This window comes from Podarcis bocagei, assembly GCF_964188305.1.
Source record: "Podarcis bocagei genome assembly, chromosome: 2".
Classification (NCBI taxonomy): Eukaryota; Metazoa; Chordata; class Lepidosauria; order Squamata; family Lacertidae; genus Podarcis; species Podarcis bocagei.
In genome coordinates, this window is record NC_138126.1 from 19,737,984 (window position 1) to 19,758,247 (window position 20,264).

Genomic DNA, 20,264 nt, shown 5'->3' on the forward strand with positions numbered 1-20,264 from the left:
CTCAGAGGCCTACCAGTTGGCTGACTTTGTGGTGGGAGGCACCAAGCCTATGAGTTTCATGGTGCTGCAGGTGAACTTGGTTTATCTCATACCCTTCCAACATCCCACTGACCAAAATTGGGATGTTTCTTTTTTTGGTCCCCAGATGACTTGCACGACCAAAAACTCAGACATTCTGGGATGCAATCAGAAGCCAGGATTGGCTTCTGTAATTCCAGGATGTCCCGCATAAATCAGGACTGTTGAGTGGTATGACATCTTGGTGTGATGCAAGCTTGAACTCACACCTTCAATGTGGGTGGACGACCCAGGCCTTGGTAGACTTGGAGCCCCCCAGATACTTTGGAGTTTCTAGAAGGACTTGTCCGGCATCTTGCTGAAACCAAGGAAACATTAACACTTTATTTCCCTCTGCAGGTTTGAGCAATAATGGAGAAAAGAAACTCGCTTTTAATGGAAAAAAAGTGAGCTTGATGCTTAATGGCATTCTGATTATTTCCATCATCATCATCAGCAGCATTGCTTTATCAAGTAAGTGAAGAGCCATTTTGCTGTAACTTCTGCCAGATTATCAACAGGCCACCTGCTCTCCCAGATCTCCTCTCCTCAGCAGCTAGAATAGCTTTATTGGCATTCAGTTGAGGCAGCCTGGAAGCAGTTGCGGATGGGGGCCCACATTCAGGCAAGGTAGACTTCATGTACTATAATAACAGACCAATATATACACACACAATACACACACAATTTCAAGTGATTTAAATTGTACAATACAATTCTAATCAAAGGCCTTTCTCAGGGAGAGTCAACTAGACCCTGGCTGTGTATTTCATGGATAGTCGATTGAGGTCGACTATCTATGGTTGAGCCACAAGAGAAGCTGCTCTTTGTCCTGCAACCTCCTGAGTTTGTGGGCAGAGATGGGCACAGGGCTGTCTGCCCTCCCTCCTACCCTCATTTCCCCACCCTTATCCAGCCTCGCCTGGAGATGATGGGGGTTGACCGGAGACCTCCTGCACACAGTTTTTGTGTGTGGTGTATTTGCAATTACGTTGTTATACTGTATTTTTATGTGATTGCTCTTATGATGCTTGAGATGTGTTCCCATTTTCTTTCTTGCAAGCTGCTTTGAGCAGGATTCCTTTTGTGGAAAGGCAGCACACAGATATAATGTTGATGAGTGGAGTACATTGCCTGACCTTTATTTTGGGTAGGACTATTTATAAGCTATGGATAGCAATCTGTCTCACTTTCTGATACCCTTCTTATCAATAGGGAGAAGTTGTGAAGTACTGCCTACCGCCCTACATTCTCCTTCCACTCCAACTGAGTACTGTCCGGAAGGCTGGATTGGCTACCAAAGGAAATGCTATTACTTTTCAGAGAGTGAAGGAAACTGGACTTCTAGCCAGAATTACTGTGCCTCTTTCGGTGCCTCTTTGGTCATGATTGACTCCCAAGAGGAGATGGTGAGTGGAAAGATACAGAGCAGAGTCTGAAGCCTTAAATGGAGTTGATTCTCCTCTTGGATGATGGTTGAAAATGTATTCACACTTCTTTTCTTTATTAAGAGCTTCTTGAGACGGTACAAAGGTCCTGATGACCACTGGATTGGTCTCCAAAGGGTGGATGACCAGAAGCCTTGGAAATGGATCAATGGCACGATTTTCAATAACTGGTGAGATCTCTCTCTCTCTCTCCCCCCCCCCCCTGGTTGTGTGTCAAGAAACAAATGCCAAAGTCCAGAAACTAAAAATTCAGCAGAACGAGCCATTTAAATGTCCAGGCTATGCAGAATGCTTTGCTTTTGAATATATATACTGTGTGTGTGTGTGTTTATTATACACAGAGCTCCGCCTTGCGGTGAGCAGCACACCTAGAAGTTCATTTTCAGTCACAGTGCAGCAAGAGTTTGATGTTTCCTTTCTAGGCCAGATTCTAAAGAAAATAATTTGGTGGGAAAGCTGCTTAGAAATATGAATATTTGTGTTATATGAATATGAATGCAATTGTCTTCTTTAGGTGAAAATTTGCTTCCAGGCCTTCCTGCACCCATGCTTGGCATTTCTTATTCTGCTTGGTCTTCTGCTGGTTCCCAGGGATATTTCTATGGATATTTTCTATGGAATGCGGTTAATGGGTTGAGGTTGAATTCCAACAACACAGAAGTACAGATTCGGGGGGGCAGGCATGTTTGGGGTATTCTTTGGTCCTGAATGGAGCAACTGTGCCCCTAAAGTACCAGCTGTGCAGCCTTGGAGTCATCTTAGACTCACAGTTGACCATGGAGGCGCACGTCAATTCTGCCAGCTCCATCTGGTACAATGACTGAGACCCTACCTGCCTGCAAGCTCTGGTTATCTCCCACTTGGACTGCTGCAATGCACTCTATGTGGGGCTACCTTTGAAGGTGACTCGGAAATTACAATTAATCCAGAATGCGGTAGCTAGACTGGTGACTGGAAGTGGCCACCAGGCCCATTTAACACCAGTCCTAAAGGATCCACATTGGCTCCCAATACGTTTCCAAGCACAATTCAAAGTGTTGGTGCTGCCCTTTAAAGCCCTAAACAGCCTCAGCCCAGTATATCTGAAGGAGCGTCTCCACCCCCATCGTTCAGCCCGGACACTGAGGTCCAGCGCTGAGGGCCTTCTGGCAGTTCCCTCACTGAGAGAAGTGAGGTTACAGGGAACCAGGCAGAGGGCCTTCTCGGTGGTGGTGCTCACCCTGTGGAATGCCCTCCCATCAGATGTCAAGAAAATAAAAGAATGTATAACTTTTAGAAGACTTCTGAAGGCAGCCTTGTATTGTGAGTTTTTATTGTTTGAAGTTTTACTATGTTTTATTATGTTTTTGATATTTTGTTGGGAGCCAGCCAGAGTGGATGGAACAACCCAGTCAGATGGGTGACATATAAATAATAAAAGTGCTGTTATTATTATTTCAACATATGTTCTGTTTGAAATTTTAGGTTTGAAATTTGGGGAGGAGGAGAATCTGCGTACATAAACCGTCAAGGTGTTGCCAGCTCCAGCAGGCTAAGTAAAGAACGCTGGATCTGCAGCAAATCAGTTCACAGATGAGAAAGGGCACTAGCTGTGCACTGAATATACCTCTGAATGAAAACTACATAAAAACTACATAAAACTACCACAAAACTACATAGAAATACTACAAAACTACATAAAACATTCAAAAACCCCTAAAACCTCTAAAACCCCATTTTAAAATACACTATATTACAGAGACCCCTTATGCTGCGTTTAGAACCAGAATTGCATTTGCGTAGAAACTGTTTCTCAGGCGGCTAGTCCTGACCTTTATAACTGTTTCTCAGGCGGCTAGTCCTGACCTTTATAACTGTTTCTCAGGCGGCTAGTCCTGACCTTTATAACTGTTTCTCAGGCGGCTTTCTCCCAGCGCAGAGCTGCCCAGCGTATTAGGCGACTGGGCTTATAAGACAACCCCCAAATTGCAGCTGCCCATTTTAACAAGAGCTTTCATCATCACCATTATTATTATTATTATTATTATTATTATTATTATTATTATTTAAAAGCATTTACTCTCAGATTGTGTATGCATGCTCAAGTAGGAAATTAGCTCTTTGTAGTTTTAACTTTAACTTTTGCAATGGTGCAAAAACGTGGTTACAAAGCATGGGTCCACATGGATCCTCAGGATCTTTGCATTGGGTCACCCCAAATTCACCATCAGAGCACATAGCATATCCATGGCTACAGCCTGCCCCCCAAAAATCACGCACCCACTGTTGCCTGGGGCTGCAATGGTGCAAAAACGTGATTACAAAGCATGGATCCACAGGGATTCTCAGGATTTTTGCATTGGGTCACCCCAAATTCACCATCAGATCACATGTCTGTGGCCACAGCATGAAGCACAAAAATGATACGTCCACTGTTTCATTCAGAATGTTTTTTCCCTTGTTTTCCTCCTCTAAAAACGATGTGCGTGTTATGGTCAGGTGTGTGTTATAGAGCGAAAAATACGGTATTATTATATGCACTCCTCCCAGAGTCTTGCTGGTTCAAGCCTATGTGTGTATTTTATCAGAGTGCAGTCCTTCCTTTGCTTTGGGAACGCCACACCCTGTTGAGAATCATCTAGTCCAAAGACTAAGGTACTTTCAAGAATGTATAACTTGCTGCTTAAATGGAACACTCAGGATGAGACAGTTAAATCAGCCATGATAAAATGGGCTCAGGATATTGGGTACAACATTATGTTTGAGGACTGGGAAAGGTTATGGACCACCGGTATGAAGTTCACGGCATGTAATGCCCTGAAAGAAAATATTATGAAAATGATATATAGGTGGTACATGACCCCAGTCAAGCTTGCAAAAATATATCACTTGTCTGATAATAAATGTTGGAAATGTAAGGAGGCTGAAGGGACATTCTTTCACCTCTGGTGGACATGTCCAAGAGTGAAGGCCTTCTGGGAAATGATCTACAATGAGTTAAAAAAGGTATTCAAATATACCTTCACTAAGAAACCAGAGGCCTTCCTCCTGGGCATTGTTGGCCAGAAAGTGTTAAAGAAGGACAGAACGTTTTTTATGTATGCAACTACAGCAGCAAGAATATATTGCAAAATATTGGAAGACACAAGATTTGCCCACACTGGAAGAATGGCAGACGCAATTGATGGACTATATGGAGTTGGCTGAAATGACTGGCAGAATCCGTGATTTGGGAGAAGAAACAATGTAAGAGGACTGGAAAAAGTTTAAGGACTATCTACAAAAACAATATAAATTATATGTATCCTAAGAAACTGCACGATTGGAAAAATACGGTTCCAGCAATTTAGTTGAAAGATACAGGAAACTAAGTGATGAGTAAGAAAAGGTTGAAATTTAAAGTAATATTATGTTTAAATTTAAGTTATAACTAATTGACAAAAACTATGTGAAGCCTAGAGACATAATATGTGAGAGGTATAAAATAAGAAATTGAAATAAGGTATCAAATTGCTGTCATTTGTTCTATTACAGAGAACGCAGGGAAGGGAGATGTGAGGAAGTCCAATTAGTTATATAAAGAAGTGTTATTAATAGTTATGTTTTTTCTCTCTACATTTTATGTTGGTGTAAGTGTATGTTTTTCTCTTTTGTCTGTTATTTGTTTGGTATGTATATGTTTGGTATGTTTTTTCTTGTATGTTTGAAAACTGAATAATTTTTTTTTTTTTTTTATTTTTAAAGAGAATCATCTAGTCCAACCCCTACAATGCAGGAATATGCAGCTGTCCCATCCTTTTTACATTTGCTCTCAGCCCTCATTCGCCCTCTTCCTGCTATTTAAATTTACACATCTCTCTCCCTCTCTCTCCCCCCCCCCACGGTTGCCTCGGATGCTAGTCCTACTCAGAGTAGACTCACTGAAATGAATTAAAAATCCAAACATTAATTTCAAAGGGTCTGCCCTAAGTAGGATTTAGTTGGCTGTAGCCTGTTATTATGGCCAAAGTATCTTACCCAAAAAGATCTGCACAAACCAATTTATATGAGTGCATTATTCTCAGGGTGGGGGGGACTCACAGAAATGACTTCAAAGCAATCCAGTACAATGGTGCATGTGGTTTACAGTGCTATATTCAATAAAAAACAAAGGCACTATGATTTACAATTGTAAGAAAAATATTGCATATTACATCCATAGCTGGGCTTTGTAATGCTAATTGGTAGGACACGAAGCAGCAAGAAACATCATAGTTGCATGGTGTTCACCCCAAACAATTGCAAGCTCCCTATAACTTCAAACAATACTGGGAGGGTGGGTGAACACCACAAGCTTCTGAGAGTGAGTGAACTACCATGAGGGGCCCAAGAGGGACCGTGGGAAGGAGGTGGTATTTCAGCTGTTTGTGGTCTGAGTCGCTTAGGACTTTAAAAACTAATGTGAGCATCTTGAATTGGATCCAGTAACAAACTGGCAACCAGTGAAGCTGTTTTAAAACACAGACTGTATGAGATCTATGCAGAACCAGTCAGAAATCTGGCTGCTGCATGTTGGACAAGAGAAGTTTCTGAGTTGTCTTCAAAGGCAGCCCCACATACAGTGCATTGCAATAATTCATTCTGGAAGCTATGGAGCACAGTGACCAAGTCATCACCATCCAAAAGGGACAATAGCCAGCATTCCAAGGGCAGATTGCCTCCCCACCTCCTGGACCTGAGACACCTATCTTTTCAGCATTCAGCTTTAATTTATTGGCCCCATCCAGCCCATCACCACCTGCAAGCACTAGTCTAACATCTCAACTGCTTCTCTTTATTCAGATGGAACAGAGAGACAGATCTGGGTGTCGTCTGCATATAGATATGCAACTTCCTGGACTCGGCCTTGTGCCTAGATGCCCAAGTCTCTGCCATGGCCAGAAGTGCATTTGCACAGTTAAATCTAGTGCACCAGCTGCACCCATTCCTTGATATGCCACCCCCCCCATCATTTTGCTCGGACACTGAGGTCCAGCTCCGAGGGCCTTCTGGTGGTTCCCTCCCTGTGAGAAGTGAAATTACAGGGAACCAGGCAGAGGGCCTTCTTGGCAGTGGCACCCGCCCTGTGGAACGCTCTCCCATCAGATGTCAAGGAGAAAAATGACTATACAATTTTTAGAAAACATCTGAATGGAGCCCTGTATAGGGAAGTGTCAGGGGTTTAGGTGCAGAGGCACGGGCAAGGGAGGAAACAGAGAGCGAAGGGGAGGAGACAGAGGAAAGGATGAGTGATGACGACGACCCGAGATCTCCCAGTCTTTCCAGTGAATCAGAGGATTCACAGAAAGGAGCACCAGTGGCCAGGGCATGGGGGGAGTCTAGGGAGGCACCCCAGGAAGATAGAGCCAGAGGAGACTCAGGGGGGAGCAGCTGGAAATCGGGACCAGCGTCACCGCCAGGAAGCAGGGAAGAGGAAAGGAGCCAGGGGGGAAGCGCTGGCAGCTCACCACAGGAGGGAGGGCAGGAGTCAGGAGTGGCCACACCTCCATCGGGGAGCGAAGAAACGGTTAAGAGGAAAGTGGAAGGTTGGGCGCGCGCGCCAAGTTCAAATGCAGAGGAAGGCGGCGCAGTGAGCAGCCCCGAAAGGGAACCAGGTCCTAAAGCCCGGCGCAAGGAGGCAGAAGGGTCCGGGTCAGCGTCAGAAGAATCCCGGAAGGAAGAAGCCCCGGGGGGTAGAGGGACCCAGAGGAGGACAGTCAGGAGGAAAAGGTGGAGCAAGGCTAGGATATTAAGTTGGTGCGCACGGGGCGGAGACTCAGACGGAGCCTCGCCGATCTAGCTAGTAGACGTAGAGTTGCAGACAGCAGCGTGAGAATGGAAACTGTAATTCAATAAAGACTTTTACTTAATGACCGCTGGCTAGCGTGATCCTCTGTGAGCTAGGATCTTGAAGCAGCTCTGACAGGAAGTTTTAAATGTTTGATGTTTTATGATGTTTTTATATGTGCTGGAAGACGCCGAGACTGCCTGGGAAAACCCAGCCAGATGGGTGGGGTATTATCATCATCATCATCATCATGCACTGTCAGATTATACAGCTGATCCTCAGTCGTGACTTAAAACCAAGCTTTTATTAGCCAAAATAAATTGACGTAGAATTCCATTTTAGGTTTGCTCTCTCTGGATTTCACAAAGAGGTATTTTGATGACAACAGAATAATACCTTTCCATAATCTTCTCAGTAACTCGGTGACATTTTTATTCTGTGTTCCTGGCAAATAACAAAAACCCACATAATTGTTATATTTATCAAACTAAAATATCACAGTAGGAGAGAGTCTTTCTGGCAAATCCACTGAAGTAGACGACGATTGCAGGGTTCAGAGCTGACACTTCGTTTTATTGCGGCACAAGAGTTTCCTTCAGCATAGTTTGGTTCTGGAAATCTGTGGAAGAAAAGGGTACATCTGAATATCAGGACTGAAGTCTGTTACAACTATTTTTTCATGTTCTTAATAGAAAGCATGAGTGTTCCCAAAATGTACAATAAGCTGGTTGTATGCATTTGAATCCTCCAAACATGGATGAGTAGCATCAAAGTGGAGAGAGGGAAGAAAGTCACGCTGAGCTTGATAGTGGGAGCAGCACTATCTTCCCCTTTTCCTGCACCAAGACTTTGGGGCCTGGGACAGAGGATTGCAGCTGTGGTTTATGTTCCAGCAGGGATCTGGAAATCAAAACAGCGGTGGAGTGTATGCCTGCGCCGCCCAGGGCACACTCCCGAGAGGGTGATGCATGGAGGGCGCCCTCCCGCGCCACAATTCAGTGTAGGAGAGGGTTGGGGAAGCTGCTGCCCACTCTCCTCCTGCTCTCCGCCGCCACGTCAGAAGTGACCAAGTGGCAGAGCAGTGCTGCCTCCCCCTCGCCTGCTCTCCTCCCCTGGGTCAGGCCTGACCAGGCACAAGCGCTGTAAGCAAGGAGCAGCTCCTTCTAGAGCGCAGCCAGGTTCTGATGAAGGAGCCTGCTGTGGGACGACTGTCTGCACCCCCTCTCCAAATTGTGCCCGGAGCAGTGGCACCTCCATGCTACGCCTCTGAATGAAAATGACCTACCAGTTTGCCACCTAGGAAGAATTAGTGAAATGGGGGCAATGGGGCAGATCTAGGAACTTGAGAGCAGGAGTTGGCTTTGCTTGTCCATATTTGGACCTCAGCACATTCCCAACTACATTAAACCCAAACCCAAACCGGACAGTTGGCAACCCCAAAATAAACGAGATGCTGGGGGGGGGGGGAGGCACCCATCATTAACTGCCAATAACTTTCCAGTTTTCCCTTTCTTCTCTCTTCTCTGATTTTCGTCGAAGGTCAGGCCAATATTTTTGGCCAGTTCTTTTTGACCACTTGTGTGTGTTAGGAGTGAAAGAAAGCCTTGAAAATAGAAACAGGGTGAAGTTTTTTTAAGAATTCCATGGAGAAGGGTGTTGTCACTGGTTATGACAAGGAGCATGAGGATTTTCTACTATTCTTTCACTTTGCATTTTTTTTTAAAAAGTGGGAAGGGTTACACCTCCACTACTTGCCACTGTGGTTCCATACAGCACTTATAAATAGTGGGAAATGTTCCATTCACACCCCTAAGGACCTTTCCTTCCCCCCAGGAACCAGTGTTCTGGAGAAAGGGGGGAACTTCAATTGAGACCATGAGTGGGGAGTGAGGTGGCCAGTGAATAAAAATAAAAATAGAACTACTCGCATGACTTCATGGTATAGAAACTTGCCATCCCAGACCTTTCCCAATTTCTCAAGAGTCAAAATTGTATGATTTTTTGCTTAGATTAAAAACAATAACAACTCACAGACTCTGATCAAGCTGGGAGCCTGTAATCCAAAACCATTTCTTCGATTTTAATAGTGAGAGTCCAATCCAGTATTTTGAATTTTTAGTAATGCTTTCTATGAAATCCTGCATGAGAGATAATGTGTATTTTATTTAAAAATATGTTAAATTATTTTCAAGTTGATAACTTCAGAATAAAGCTTACACTAAAGTAAAATAAAGTAGTAAAATGTGAAAGTTGATATTAATCATAAAGAAACATTCACCAAGAACAGTAATCAAATCAGCATTAAGCATTTATAATGCAGGCCTCCCCATTTACGCAGGGGTCACATTGCAAGGAACTGTGCATTGAAGTGAAATTGTGTATATGGGGAACACCATTGAAAAAGCCTCCAAACACGCTTTAAAGCATCCATGGGGAAAAGCTGCTGAAAGGCCGTGTGGAATGGGGGGGGGGCCAGGGGAACACCAGCTCCTCCTCTGCCACTGCTCCACCACCAACCTCACCTTCCTAAAGGGTCTTTCTAAATAAAAAGAGGACTTGGGCTACAGTTACAAGGATTTGCTTGCAACTGGTACTTTGGTTCTCACTAGTCAAGCTCCCCAAGGCCTTCTCTAGACACTGATTAACTGGTCATGGGTGGGAACGGGATGAAGCACTAAACAAGGCCCTGCACTCCACATGCTTCTCAAGCCACCAACCATGATATCATTGCAGAACTACTAAGCTAGAGTTAAGTTCAGTTGGATTCAGGCCTCCTTCAGAATTAACCTGCATGGGAATGCATTGCCTGAAATATGCAATTGTCCCCTTACCATCTCCTCCTTGTCTTGGATGACCAGCAGTTGAGAATCCCTTGTTGAACAGTCATGTTGGCTCTCATCCCAGGTTTTCATATTTTCAGATGGCCAGTAGCACTTGTCCCTGTGGAGCTGCCATTGCATAGGGCACACTTTGCAAGGGGAATTATCTGTGGAAGGAAAGACATTTAATGATTATGACTGGGCCTCCATTTTGATTGTGAAAAACATAAGTGCTCTGCAACGGTAAAGACCCAATGCCTCTAGGCTGAGTGAAGTTGTCCAGTAAATTGATGGTTTGCAAGGTGCTCTTTGAAACTCCTCAAAGTTGGGATCCAACAACTTTTTATGTTATTTTTCTTTTCTTTTCTTTTGAAGTGCACTTACATTTGCCACAGTTCTTTTGAAAGAAGAGCCCTGATCCAGATTACGCTCTCCATTTCCATCAGGTCTCAGGGCTGGCTTCTCACCCAAAAACATGCCCTCTGTTTGAGCCAGAAGGGGTTTTTTAGGGGAGAATGGGGGGAGGCGAGACAATAGCTGTCAGGTGGGGAGGTGATTTTTATGGGAAACAGGCGTGCAGCTTGACTCAGATTTGCTACTTTAAAGCTTCTTTTATAGTCATGATCCAATTCAGTCCTCCCTGCACACTCAAAATCCTTTTGAGTATAAAAAGATACAGAGATCAAAGTACAGATCTCTCACATCATGCTTAGTTTAGGCCTTTTGCAAATGCAAGTTCATTACTCGCCTAGTTTTTGCATCTGAATGAGTTCAGAGAGAGGAGACTGGAGCCCTCTCTAGAGGACAAGGGTGGAGATGGAGTTTACAAGACAAATTGCAGCCTTACATGTCCAAGTTGGTCTCCACAGTCTGTCTCATGGTAGCTCCGTGTTGACAATACTGTGGTGAGGTGGGGTTTTTTTTGGGGGGGGCTGTCAGTCTCCATAATAACCAAGTCCCTTCTAATTCTTGGGGTCCTGGATCCAGAAAAGGTTAAAATCTAATGGAGGATTCCATATATATATTAACTAGCCAGGTGAGTTAATAGCCTTAAATACTGTTCTTGGTATAACAAAGGAAGTGGCTTTGTGCCAGAGGGCAAATGTGTGGGTCTCCCTTCCCTCACCTGGCTCTTAGTGAGAAAGGCAATGGCCAGAGTTGAGTGTGAAGTTGGCTCCAGAATGAAGCCAAAAATGCTTGACCATTTAGGACCATAGGGAGCAGCCTTATTCTTAGGGAGATCATGGGGTTCATCTAGCTCAAATTTGTCTCCACTGACCAGCAGCAGTTTGAGACACCAGGTATGTAATCTGGGACTTTCTGCATCCAAGATCGGTGCTCTACCACCAAACTATGAGAACACCACCTGGAGTCATGTGTCCAGTTCTAGGTGCCACAATTGGAGAAGGATTTTGACAAGCTGGAATGTGTGCTGCCACACGGGAGATGGAGCAATCCTGTTTTCTCCTGCTCAGTAGGGTTGGACCTGAAACCATGGATTCAAGTTACAAGGAAAGAGACTCTGACTAATTATCAGGAAAAACGTTCTGACATTAGAAGCTGTTTTGACTAAATAAAGGGAAACTTTCTGATGGTAAGAGCGGTTTGACAGTGGAACGGTCTCCCGAGGGAGGTTGTGGACTCTCCTTCCCTGGAGGTTTTTAAGCAGAAGCTGGACGGCCTTCTGCCATGGATGCTTTAGCTGAGATTCCTGCATTTCAGAGGGTTGGACTAGATGACCCTTGGGGTCCCTTCCAACTCTACAATTCTATGAGTCTATGAAATGAATGAATTTCAATGAATGAAATTAATTTCTTTACAGAAGGTTTTATGCCTCAAAACAACATAGATGTGAACTGAAAGCAAGGACTTACAAACAATTGCTATGCTTAAAAGAGACAGCAGTACAATATATCAGTTCTACCTGAGGAATTATACTGATTTTGATTGCAGATGCTGTGTCTTAGGGAAGCCAGAAACTTGACTGTTGAGGCATTGCATCCACCATTGTTCAGTAGAATTTTTCCCTTGTCAGCTTCCAACTGTAAAGCTGTCCCCGCAAAACAAAGAAAGCCAGTTAAATGAGTAGGCATAATATTAAGGCACAAATTCAAAATTTAGAGGCCAAGGAATGAGAGAAGATGGATATGATAAGACAATGGTGACACACTTCTGCCATTTTATTCCTGTTACCATCTTTATCTGGGGCAGCAACTTGGTCTAACAAAGCCCCCAGCTCCCTTCTTCTGATATTCACCAGCAAACTATTATTAACATAACGGGGAAGAAGAGCTTATTATTCAGGCCTCAGATACCCGTTTTCACCTCAGCTTTGGGAGTTGTTTGCCTCACACCTCCCTCCCTCCCTGCCTTTCCCAACTGATATGACTTCTCCTCAGCTGTCAATCTACTCCCAATTGACAGCTAATCAGAATATGTGAACTACCAGGAAGACGATTGGGTATCCAATCTCTCCTTGGCTGAGTTTGCATACAACTGCACTCTTCATGCTTCCTCACAGCAGGCCCCCTTCTTTGCCAGTTATGGATACCATCCTCGCACCTTCCCATCCCCGACCGACTCCCTGTCAGTGCCGGCAGCAGAAGACTTCATAGAAGAACTGACAGGAATACAGAGTTTGCTAAGAGAGAGTTTTGGATTGTGCTAATGAAGCCTGTAAGAGATTGGCTGATGCACACAGAATACCTGGCACCGAGATTAAGGTGGGAGATCAGGTATGGCTCTTGACACGTGATTTGCCACAGAAAGGCAGGTGCAAGAAATTGGAGCCACAGAGGGTGGGCCCGTTTGAAGTTGTAGATCAGATCAACCCTGTGACTTTCTGGCTTCGATTGCCTGTATCCATGAAGATTCACCCCATCTTCCGCAGATCCGTTTTGTTGCCTGTTGTGCCTGCACACCCTTACCAGGCACCTAGACAAGCACCTCCGCCTCCCGTCATGGTAGAAGGAGAGGGGGAGTATGAAGTAGAACAAATTCTAGACTCCACAATGCGAAGAACCTTCAACACCTGATTTTGTGGAAGGGGTATGGCCCTGAAGAAAGTTCATGGGAGTACGCAGAACATGGCCATGCACCAGACTTGTAAAGGGTGCTCCATACACACCAACCCAGCCAACTGAAACCACTGGGGTGGGGGGAGAAGGAGGGCTCTGGAGAGGGGGCCAGACCAAATGTGCTGGAGCCAATGGAAGATGTGCTAACTGTTTATATTTAGACCATCATTCTGTATATGCTTTTATTGTATGGTAAACCACTTCAGGATGCCACATGGACAGCAATTCATAAATGAAATAATAAATAATACTCACCCAAGACTGTCACAGCCACCCCCAGGATGATGATCACAAAGCCACCTGCCCACAGGGTGATCCGGTACCAACAGGGAAGCCCGGAAGCATCTGTGAGGAGTGGGAAAACTTGAATGATGTGAGTCAGCAGTGCCTAGATTAGAATTTCCTGTAACTCATTGCAGGCTAACAAGCATCACAGGGAGAAGGCTAGGTGATTTGTTTTTGTTTTGTTTTTTTTGACAAAAAAAAACCATTCAGGAGGCAACAGGCAAATGGTATATGTTTAGTAAACTGCAAACATACCAAAATTTATTAGGGGATGGCTTGAAAAAAACAGTGTGCTAGGGAAAATTGCAAACAAAAAATGTGCACATTAGGAGAAATGTACCCTAAAACGTTGAATTGTCAGGAGGAGTTTAAAGGGTGTGTGGAAGTGGTGTAGGAATGTGGAGATCTGCCAGGCTAAACTTGTTTAATTTAGAAGGGCTTGTGAAGAAGTTCACAAAAGACAAAAATAAGAGTGGGCTTTGATGGAGCTGGCACGATAAGGAGAAAAGCTGATCTCCCATTCCACATGCAAGAAATGAGCAGTCTCTGTTGGAGCAATATTTTGTCATATAATCATCAAAGCATTGCCATTCTTTTTTTTGTTTTTGATTTGACTGCTGTCGTACGGAAGTTGTTAATTTAGCCAATTTAAAATATTCATTTAATTTGAGAATCCATTCTTCCTCAGTAGGTAGTTCTTTAGCTTTCCATTTAGATGCTATTACGATCCTAGCTGCAGTGGTCGCATAGAAGAAAATTCTTTTTTTCGATTTAGGTATTTATTTTCCAAAAAGGCCCAGTAGGTAAGCCTCTGGTTTTTTCGTTAATGGGATTTTAATCATTTTTTTCAACTCCTCATGTATTTCTGCCCGGAAGTACTTAATCGGGGTACAACTCCACCACATAAGTGTTGTTGTACCAGCTTCCTCGTTGCATTTCCAACAGAGGTTGCATTTCAGTTTATCGGTTTTTGCTAATTGGACTGCTGTTAAATACCACCTGTAGAACATTTTGATGAAATTTTCTTTTATTGTACTACAGGCGGTAAACCTTATATCTTCCTGCCAAAGTTTCTCCCATTGCTCTAAATATATTGTGTGGCCGAATTTTGCACCCATTTAATCATTGTCTCTTTCACTTCCTCGTCAATCATGTCCAAATCTAGCAAAAGGTTATATATTTTAGATAGTAATATTTCGTTGTTTTTTAATAATGTTTCATGCATTAATGAATTCCCTTTAGGAAAAAAGACATGCTAATATGCTTCAATTAAGAATGTAAATGCGTCAAAACAATAAATTATCAATGACATATGTATGTAGAGAAAATAAAAACAATCAGAATGCAACGATAAAGGTAAAATTGATTCTAGAGAAGATGAGTTAAGGGAAGTTAAGCAGGGTGGTGGGTTTCTTTTATTTTGTTTATGTTTTTTCTTTTTTGGATATTGTATAATGATTTAATGTTTCTTTTCTGTTATGTATTATTTCTCTTTTTTAAAATTAAATTGTATTATGGAAAATCTAAACAAAAATGCAAAAGAAAGAAAGAAAGAAAGAAAGAGAAATGAGCAGTCTCTGATACCAATGTACTGATAAACTTTGCACCCTGAAAATCTCATCATTGTTCGTAACCCCTTGACTATGCTCAGCTCGCTGTCATTGATTTTGTGCTCCTCTTGCTATATGGCCTGATTGAATATATATTGGAGCTTTCTGGTGTCTGTTGTGTGTGTCAGCTGTCAGCAGCATGCTTTGTCAAAAGGAGGGAAGAGAAAGAGAGCGAAGGAAATGAACCATCTTTTATTTTTGATGTTTTGTATTAGTTTGAATTTTAAAAATCTTCAGAAAACATTCATCCACTAATAGGAAGCAGGTTGAAATACTTTGAAATATTTTGCTATTTTTATTTAGAGGAAAAAGTGGATGTGTGACATTGATTTTTGTGTAGTGGAAACATAGAATTGTAGCATTGGAGGGACCCTGAGGAAGATCTAGTCCAATCTATGCAGTTCTAGCTTACAGGAACCAAACCTACAACCTAGGCAGTATATGCACCATGTTCTAACCAACTGGGCTATATATTCATAGGAAGTGTACCATCCAAAGTGGTTGGAAAAAATCAGGGCTATTTACAGATGTATCGGACAGCTGGTGAGCTTGGGAATATTTATATACATTCCCTAAATGGTCTAATTTCAGAAGTCTTGCAGCCAATAACTATGGAAATCTCATTCCAATACTGTAATCTACTTGCCTGATAAAACCACCTCCTTTTTTCATTTTGTAAATTGACATGTTTGTAGCTTTTGTTTGATATTATCACCATTAAAACGCACAATAAAAGAATTGCATCAAGACATAAAAATTCCGTTAAAACATGGCAGTAATTAAAACATGAGATTTATGCTGAGAAATCTGTGTAAACAGGGGCATCTTCAAAAGCCCGCAGAATGCCAATAGAGATGAATATGCTTGTATTTCATCATGGAGTGCCCTCCATATCGCTAGAGCTATCGGTGAAAGGAGCCCACCTCCCAGAAGCTAAGAATCAGGAAGCTGTGGCGAGACTAATTGGGCTTCATTTGTACTTTTAATGCCCTTACCTGCCAACGAAAGGGAAGTTGTTCTTTTAGGAAATCTGGTCCAGAGCTGTTTAGGGCTTTATACATAAGTAAGAAGACCTTAAAAATCTGGCTTGATCTCTAATGGGCAGCCAGTGCAAATCCCTTCCTACAGGCATGAGATGTGCCTGGTAAGACAGACATGGTCCAAATGGAAGTTACTCTGCCTGTCCAATTATTTAGTTGCCTACCAATATTGCTCATTAACCTGACAAAAAGAAATGGAGCACCAGATGCTAAAATACGAAGCATTCTCTTTAATCAGGAAGTGGACCTGAGGTGGAAAGAAGTTCTGCAGCAAAACCTTTGACCATTGCATTTGAAAACGTGTCCTGGGTTGCAGTGAAACAAAAGAGTCACCAGCCTTTGTTGGGCAGGCACAGTGGAGAACAGGTGTTAGCAGAGAAGAGGACAGGCAGGCGCTGTAGTTTTCACCATGAGTCGCCTCCGTGGCTCAGTAGGTGCATAGGAAAAGGATGTGGGTGGAGCAGGTGGTCAGGCAACATGCTCACACCTTTAAACTGTGCCTTGGCCAGGACATTGGGTGCAGCATCTACAGAAGTGTTTTTTCTTCGCTAGGCTGGGGGAAGGAGTGTGAAATGTTGCAGAAGAAGCAACAAGCAAAGACCCATCTATGTGCACGCTTCATGCTACATGCATGCTTTGAATTTGAATAAAAGCATATTATAACATCTTATTTTCCAAGCTAACTAGCATACCTAATTTTATTTGCATTGTCCTCAATTCTGCATCCTTATTTATAATTTTCATTTATATACGTTACAATAGTTCAACAATAATTCTAGCATATCAAACCTTGGCTTCCTTCGCTCTTTGTCTGCAGTTCTTTACATTTATTTTCATCATTTCCTGCATACTCCGAATTATCTTCACTTATTCTTTTATGCTCATATATATCTCATATATGTTCATATATGTTTAAAACAACAACAACAACAACTGCAGGGATTTACAATAATCTTGCCCATGTCATAATGTCTGTTTACAATTTATTTGTAAATATTCACTGAACCATTTCCATTCCTTTCTAAAAATCTTTAAGATAACAGATTTGTAAAAAAAAACACCAGAAGCTTTTCTTTTGGGAATTATAGGATTAGAACTACCTAAACAGTATAGAAATTTATTTATGTATGCAACTACAGCTGCCAGAATGTTATTTGCCCTCAAATGAAAAGAAGTTCAGAAGAGAGAAGACTGGCTACAGAAATTAATGGACTATACAGAAATGGCAAAACTCACCGTAATAATAAGAAATCAAGACAACAAACTTGTTATAAAAGAACAAATGACATCCTTGGTCCTGTTTCTGATTTTTTTGTTATTTTGGGGGGGGATACAAAATAACAAATACCACATGGACGGAAATTGTGCTGAGAATCATAGAGGTATTACTGGGTACATATATGCACTTGTTGATGATCAAAAATAACTCCAGGTTTCTTTACAAGGAATAAATTGAATATTGACACATTTCTGCTCTCATCATGTTTAAAACCATGCAGCCAGATCTTGATTTCATTTTTATGTGAACTTCAAATGACAACTCCCTCTCCCTTTACCTATTTAGAGACCCTTTACACTTGTGAAGCACTGATCATTTAAAAAGTCAGCTTTAACTTTGTGGGTTGCTTCCAACCATTTATTTATTTTTAATGAAAATTCATCCGCATTTACTTCAGATTTCTCCCACATTTTTATATGCAGTTTTCATGTATACAAATTTTTGCAAGCAATTTCCTCTGAATTTTTGTATATTATTTAAATGAGTGTCTGCACTTTTATAGACACCAGTATATGAATATTTGTGCCTATTTTGTGGCTGAAGAACTGCATTGCAAAATTCAAACACAAGTGCGAATTTTGAAAGACAGTTTTGTTTTGCTTCGAATAGTGCAATTTGGGTAGTTTCTCATGAAAATGCAAACAAAACTGAAATTCTTCCCCATCCCTACGTGCCATGCACCCTTCTGTATTTCTGTCTCGTTATTCAAACAAAAATCCTGCTTATAAGGGTATAAACGAATTTTCTACAAATAGGATACCGTATTTTTCGCTCTATAAGACGCACCAGACCACAAGACGCACCTAGTTTTTGGAAGAGGAAAACAAGGAAAAAAATATTCTGAATCTCAGAAGCCAGAACAGCAAGAGGGATCACTGTGCAGTGAAAGCAGCGATCCTTCTTGCTGTTCTGGCTTCTGGGATAGCTGTGCAGCCTGCATTCGCTCCATAAGATGCACACACATTTCCCCTTCCTTTCTAGGAGGGAAAAAGTGAGCCTTATAGAGCAAAAAATACGGTAAACCTAAAGGAAAAGGAAAATCATGTCTTTATGTCAACTGATACATTACAGTGGAATCAGACAAAAACTGGAAGATACGAAGGGGTCTGAACGGAGTACCTTGTTTCTGAGCCCCAGTGGCAGTTCCTGATGCAGCCCTCCTAGACTGGAAGTTCAAAGCAGTATAACCATCTTCGCCCTCCATTGGCAAGCAAAGGCTGCAGAGAAGCCTCTCAGGGCTGCAGGGCTGTCGAAGGAGCACTGAAGGTTTGCTGCTATAGCCTGAGTTGATGGCCAAAGATCTCTTTCCGGAGCAGCTCTTCTCTTCAACCACAATACATTCAACACATTCACAGGCTTATTAGGTGGTTAGGGCAGGTTCTTGTTTTTTTAAAAAACTTTTTTGTGAGTTGTTCAATTTGTATTGTTCAGCTTTTAGAATGGAGTTTGACTTTTGGAATGATGCCTAAAAAGGCCCCAGTTATGGATTATAGCTAAACCATATAGAGATGTGACTGAGGCTTGCATGAATGAGGCTGAATAGCTCAGTTGGTTAGAGCGTGGCCTCAAAATGCCAAGGTTGCAGGTTCAATCCCCCTATGACTAGATCCTTGGGGTCCTTCCAGCTCTATGATTCTATGAGTGGGGAGGAGTAGAAGTTAAAGGTAAAGGACCCCATGACGGTTAAGTCCAGTCAAAGGCGACTATGGGGCTGTGGCACTCAACTTGCTTCAGAACGAGGGAGCGGTGTTTGTCCACAGACAGCTTTCTGGGTCATGTGGCCAGCAAAACTAAACCTCCTCTGGTGCAACGGGACACCGTGTTTGAAACCAGAGTGTACAGAAACGCTATTTTCCATCACGCCACAATGGCACCTATTTATGTACTTGCACTGGTGTGCTTTCAAACTGCTGGGACAGAGCTACGTGAGCTCACTCCATCGTGGGGATTGAAACCACCAACCTTCTGGTTGGCAAGCCTAAGAGGCTCAGTGTTTCAGACCACAGCATCACATCCTACAGCTGCCTATGCAGGGGCTCTCTTGAAATGTAGGTCTTGGTCAGGGAAGGAGTTTGCCACTGCAATGACTTTGCTTCTTTGGAATGCTGTATATAGCATGCGCCCCCTGCCACACTTTTAGTATTATTATGCAATGTCTTGCTGGATATGAGCTGGTGGAAGACGAATCCCTCAAGGATCAGAATAGAATCATAGAATTGGAAGGGACCCAAGGGTCATCTTGTCCAACCCCCTGCAATGCACGGATCTCAACTAAAACACCCATGACAAATGGCTAGCCAACCTCTGCTTAGAAACTCCAAGGCAGGAGAGTCCACCACCTCCGTTCCACTGATGAACAGCTCTTACAGTCAAAAAGTTTTTTCCTGTGCTTTTAAACTTGTTCATAAATGATTTAGAATTGGGGGTGAGCAGTGGTTGAGATAGCCAGGCTTGCTTGCTCACGATTGCTGTGGTTGTTGGGGGGTGTTGCTGGCATCCGTCTGTCTTGCAGGGTAGTGAGAAGAAAAAGGGGATTGCTGGGCACTCCAGAAGGGCATTTCTATCCTGGGTGAATGAAACAGGCGGTAAAATGGCAAATGCAATTCTATGTGAGAAGGTGTATAAGCGATGCATGTTGGGACAAAATGGAAATGTTTCTTTTTCACATATACATGGGTGGGGTCTGGCGGTGACTCACCAGGAATGAGACCTTGGGCTTGCAGTGAGCAGTTCCGTGCAAATGTGGACCCAGTGTGCAACAGCTGGGGGGGGGTCATTAGACTGGAATTGAAAATAAAATTTCCCATATCATAACACCTTTATTCAACTCTTTGGTGTTGCCACACTTGGAATACTGCCCAGTT

The 20,264-nt window shown here is 42.8% G+C and overlaps 3 protein-coding genes across 5 annotated transcripts in view; 1 reads left to right on the forward strand and 2 right to left on the reverse strand.

Moving 5' to 3' along the window:
• The window catches only part of LOC308581122 (C-type lectin domain family 2 member B-like), a 72,398-nt gene that overhangs the window by 5,568 nt on the left and 46,566 nt on the right, over nt 1–20,264 (forward strand). The window contains exons 3-6 of one of the 2 annotated variants that reach the window (XM_081183613.1): nt 418–531; nt 1,273–1,466; nt 1,569–1,675; nt 2,970–5,221. The exons of the other annotated variant lie outside the window; for it this stretch is intronic. Coding sequence (XP_081039739.1) covers nt 418–531; nt 1,273–1,466; nt 1,569–1,675; nt 2,970–3,081 — 527 coding nt within the window. The 3' untranslated portion in view covers nt 3,082–5,221. Of the gene's footprint in view, nt 1–417; nt 532–1,272; nt 1,467–1,568; nt 1,676–2,969; nt 5,222–20,264 lie in introns of those variants that run through there. 2 annotated transcript variants of the gene reach the window in all.
• LOC308581248 (killer cell lectin-like receptor subfamily F member 1) overlaps nt 3,209–20,264 on the reverse strand; it is a 90,518-nt gene continuing 73,462 nt past the window's right edge. Inside the window, exons 2-3 of one of the 2 annotated variants that reach the window (XR_014004885.1) lie at nt 3,385–5,773; nt 3,209–3,316 (exon numbers count right to left, since the gene is read on the reverse strand). The gene's annotated coding sequence lies outside the window, so the exon portion shown is untranslated. Of the gene's footprint in view, nt 3,317–3,384; nt 5,774–20,264 lie in introns of those variants that run through there. The other variant, XM_081183778.1, reaches the window with a different exon arrangement.
• Nucleotides 7,699–18,916, reverse strand: LOC308581133 (killer cell lectin-like receptor subfamily F member 1). The gene is made up of 6 exons (XM_081183631.1): nt 18,520–18,916; nt 13,442–13,531; nt 12,034–12,159; nt 10,122–10,276; nt 9,322–9,428; nt 7,699–7,909 (listed from the first exon to the last, which is right to left on the reverse strand). Exons 1-6 carry the CDS (start codon nt 18,602–18,604, stop codon nt 7,786–7,788), a joined length of 687 nt encoding a protein of 228 aa, XP_081039757.1. The 5' UTR covers nt 18,605–18,916; the 3' UTR covers nt 7,699–7,785.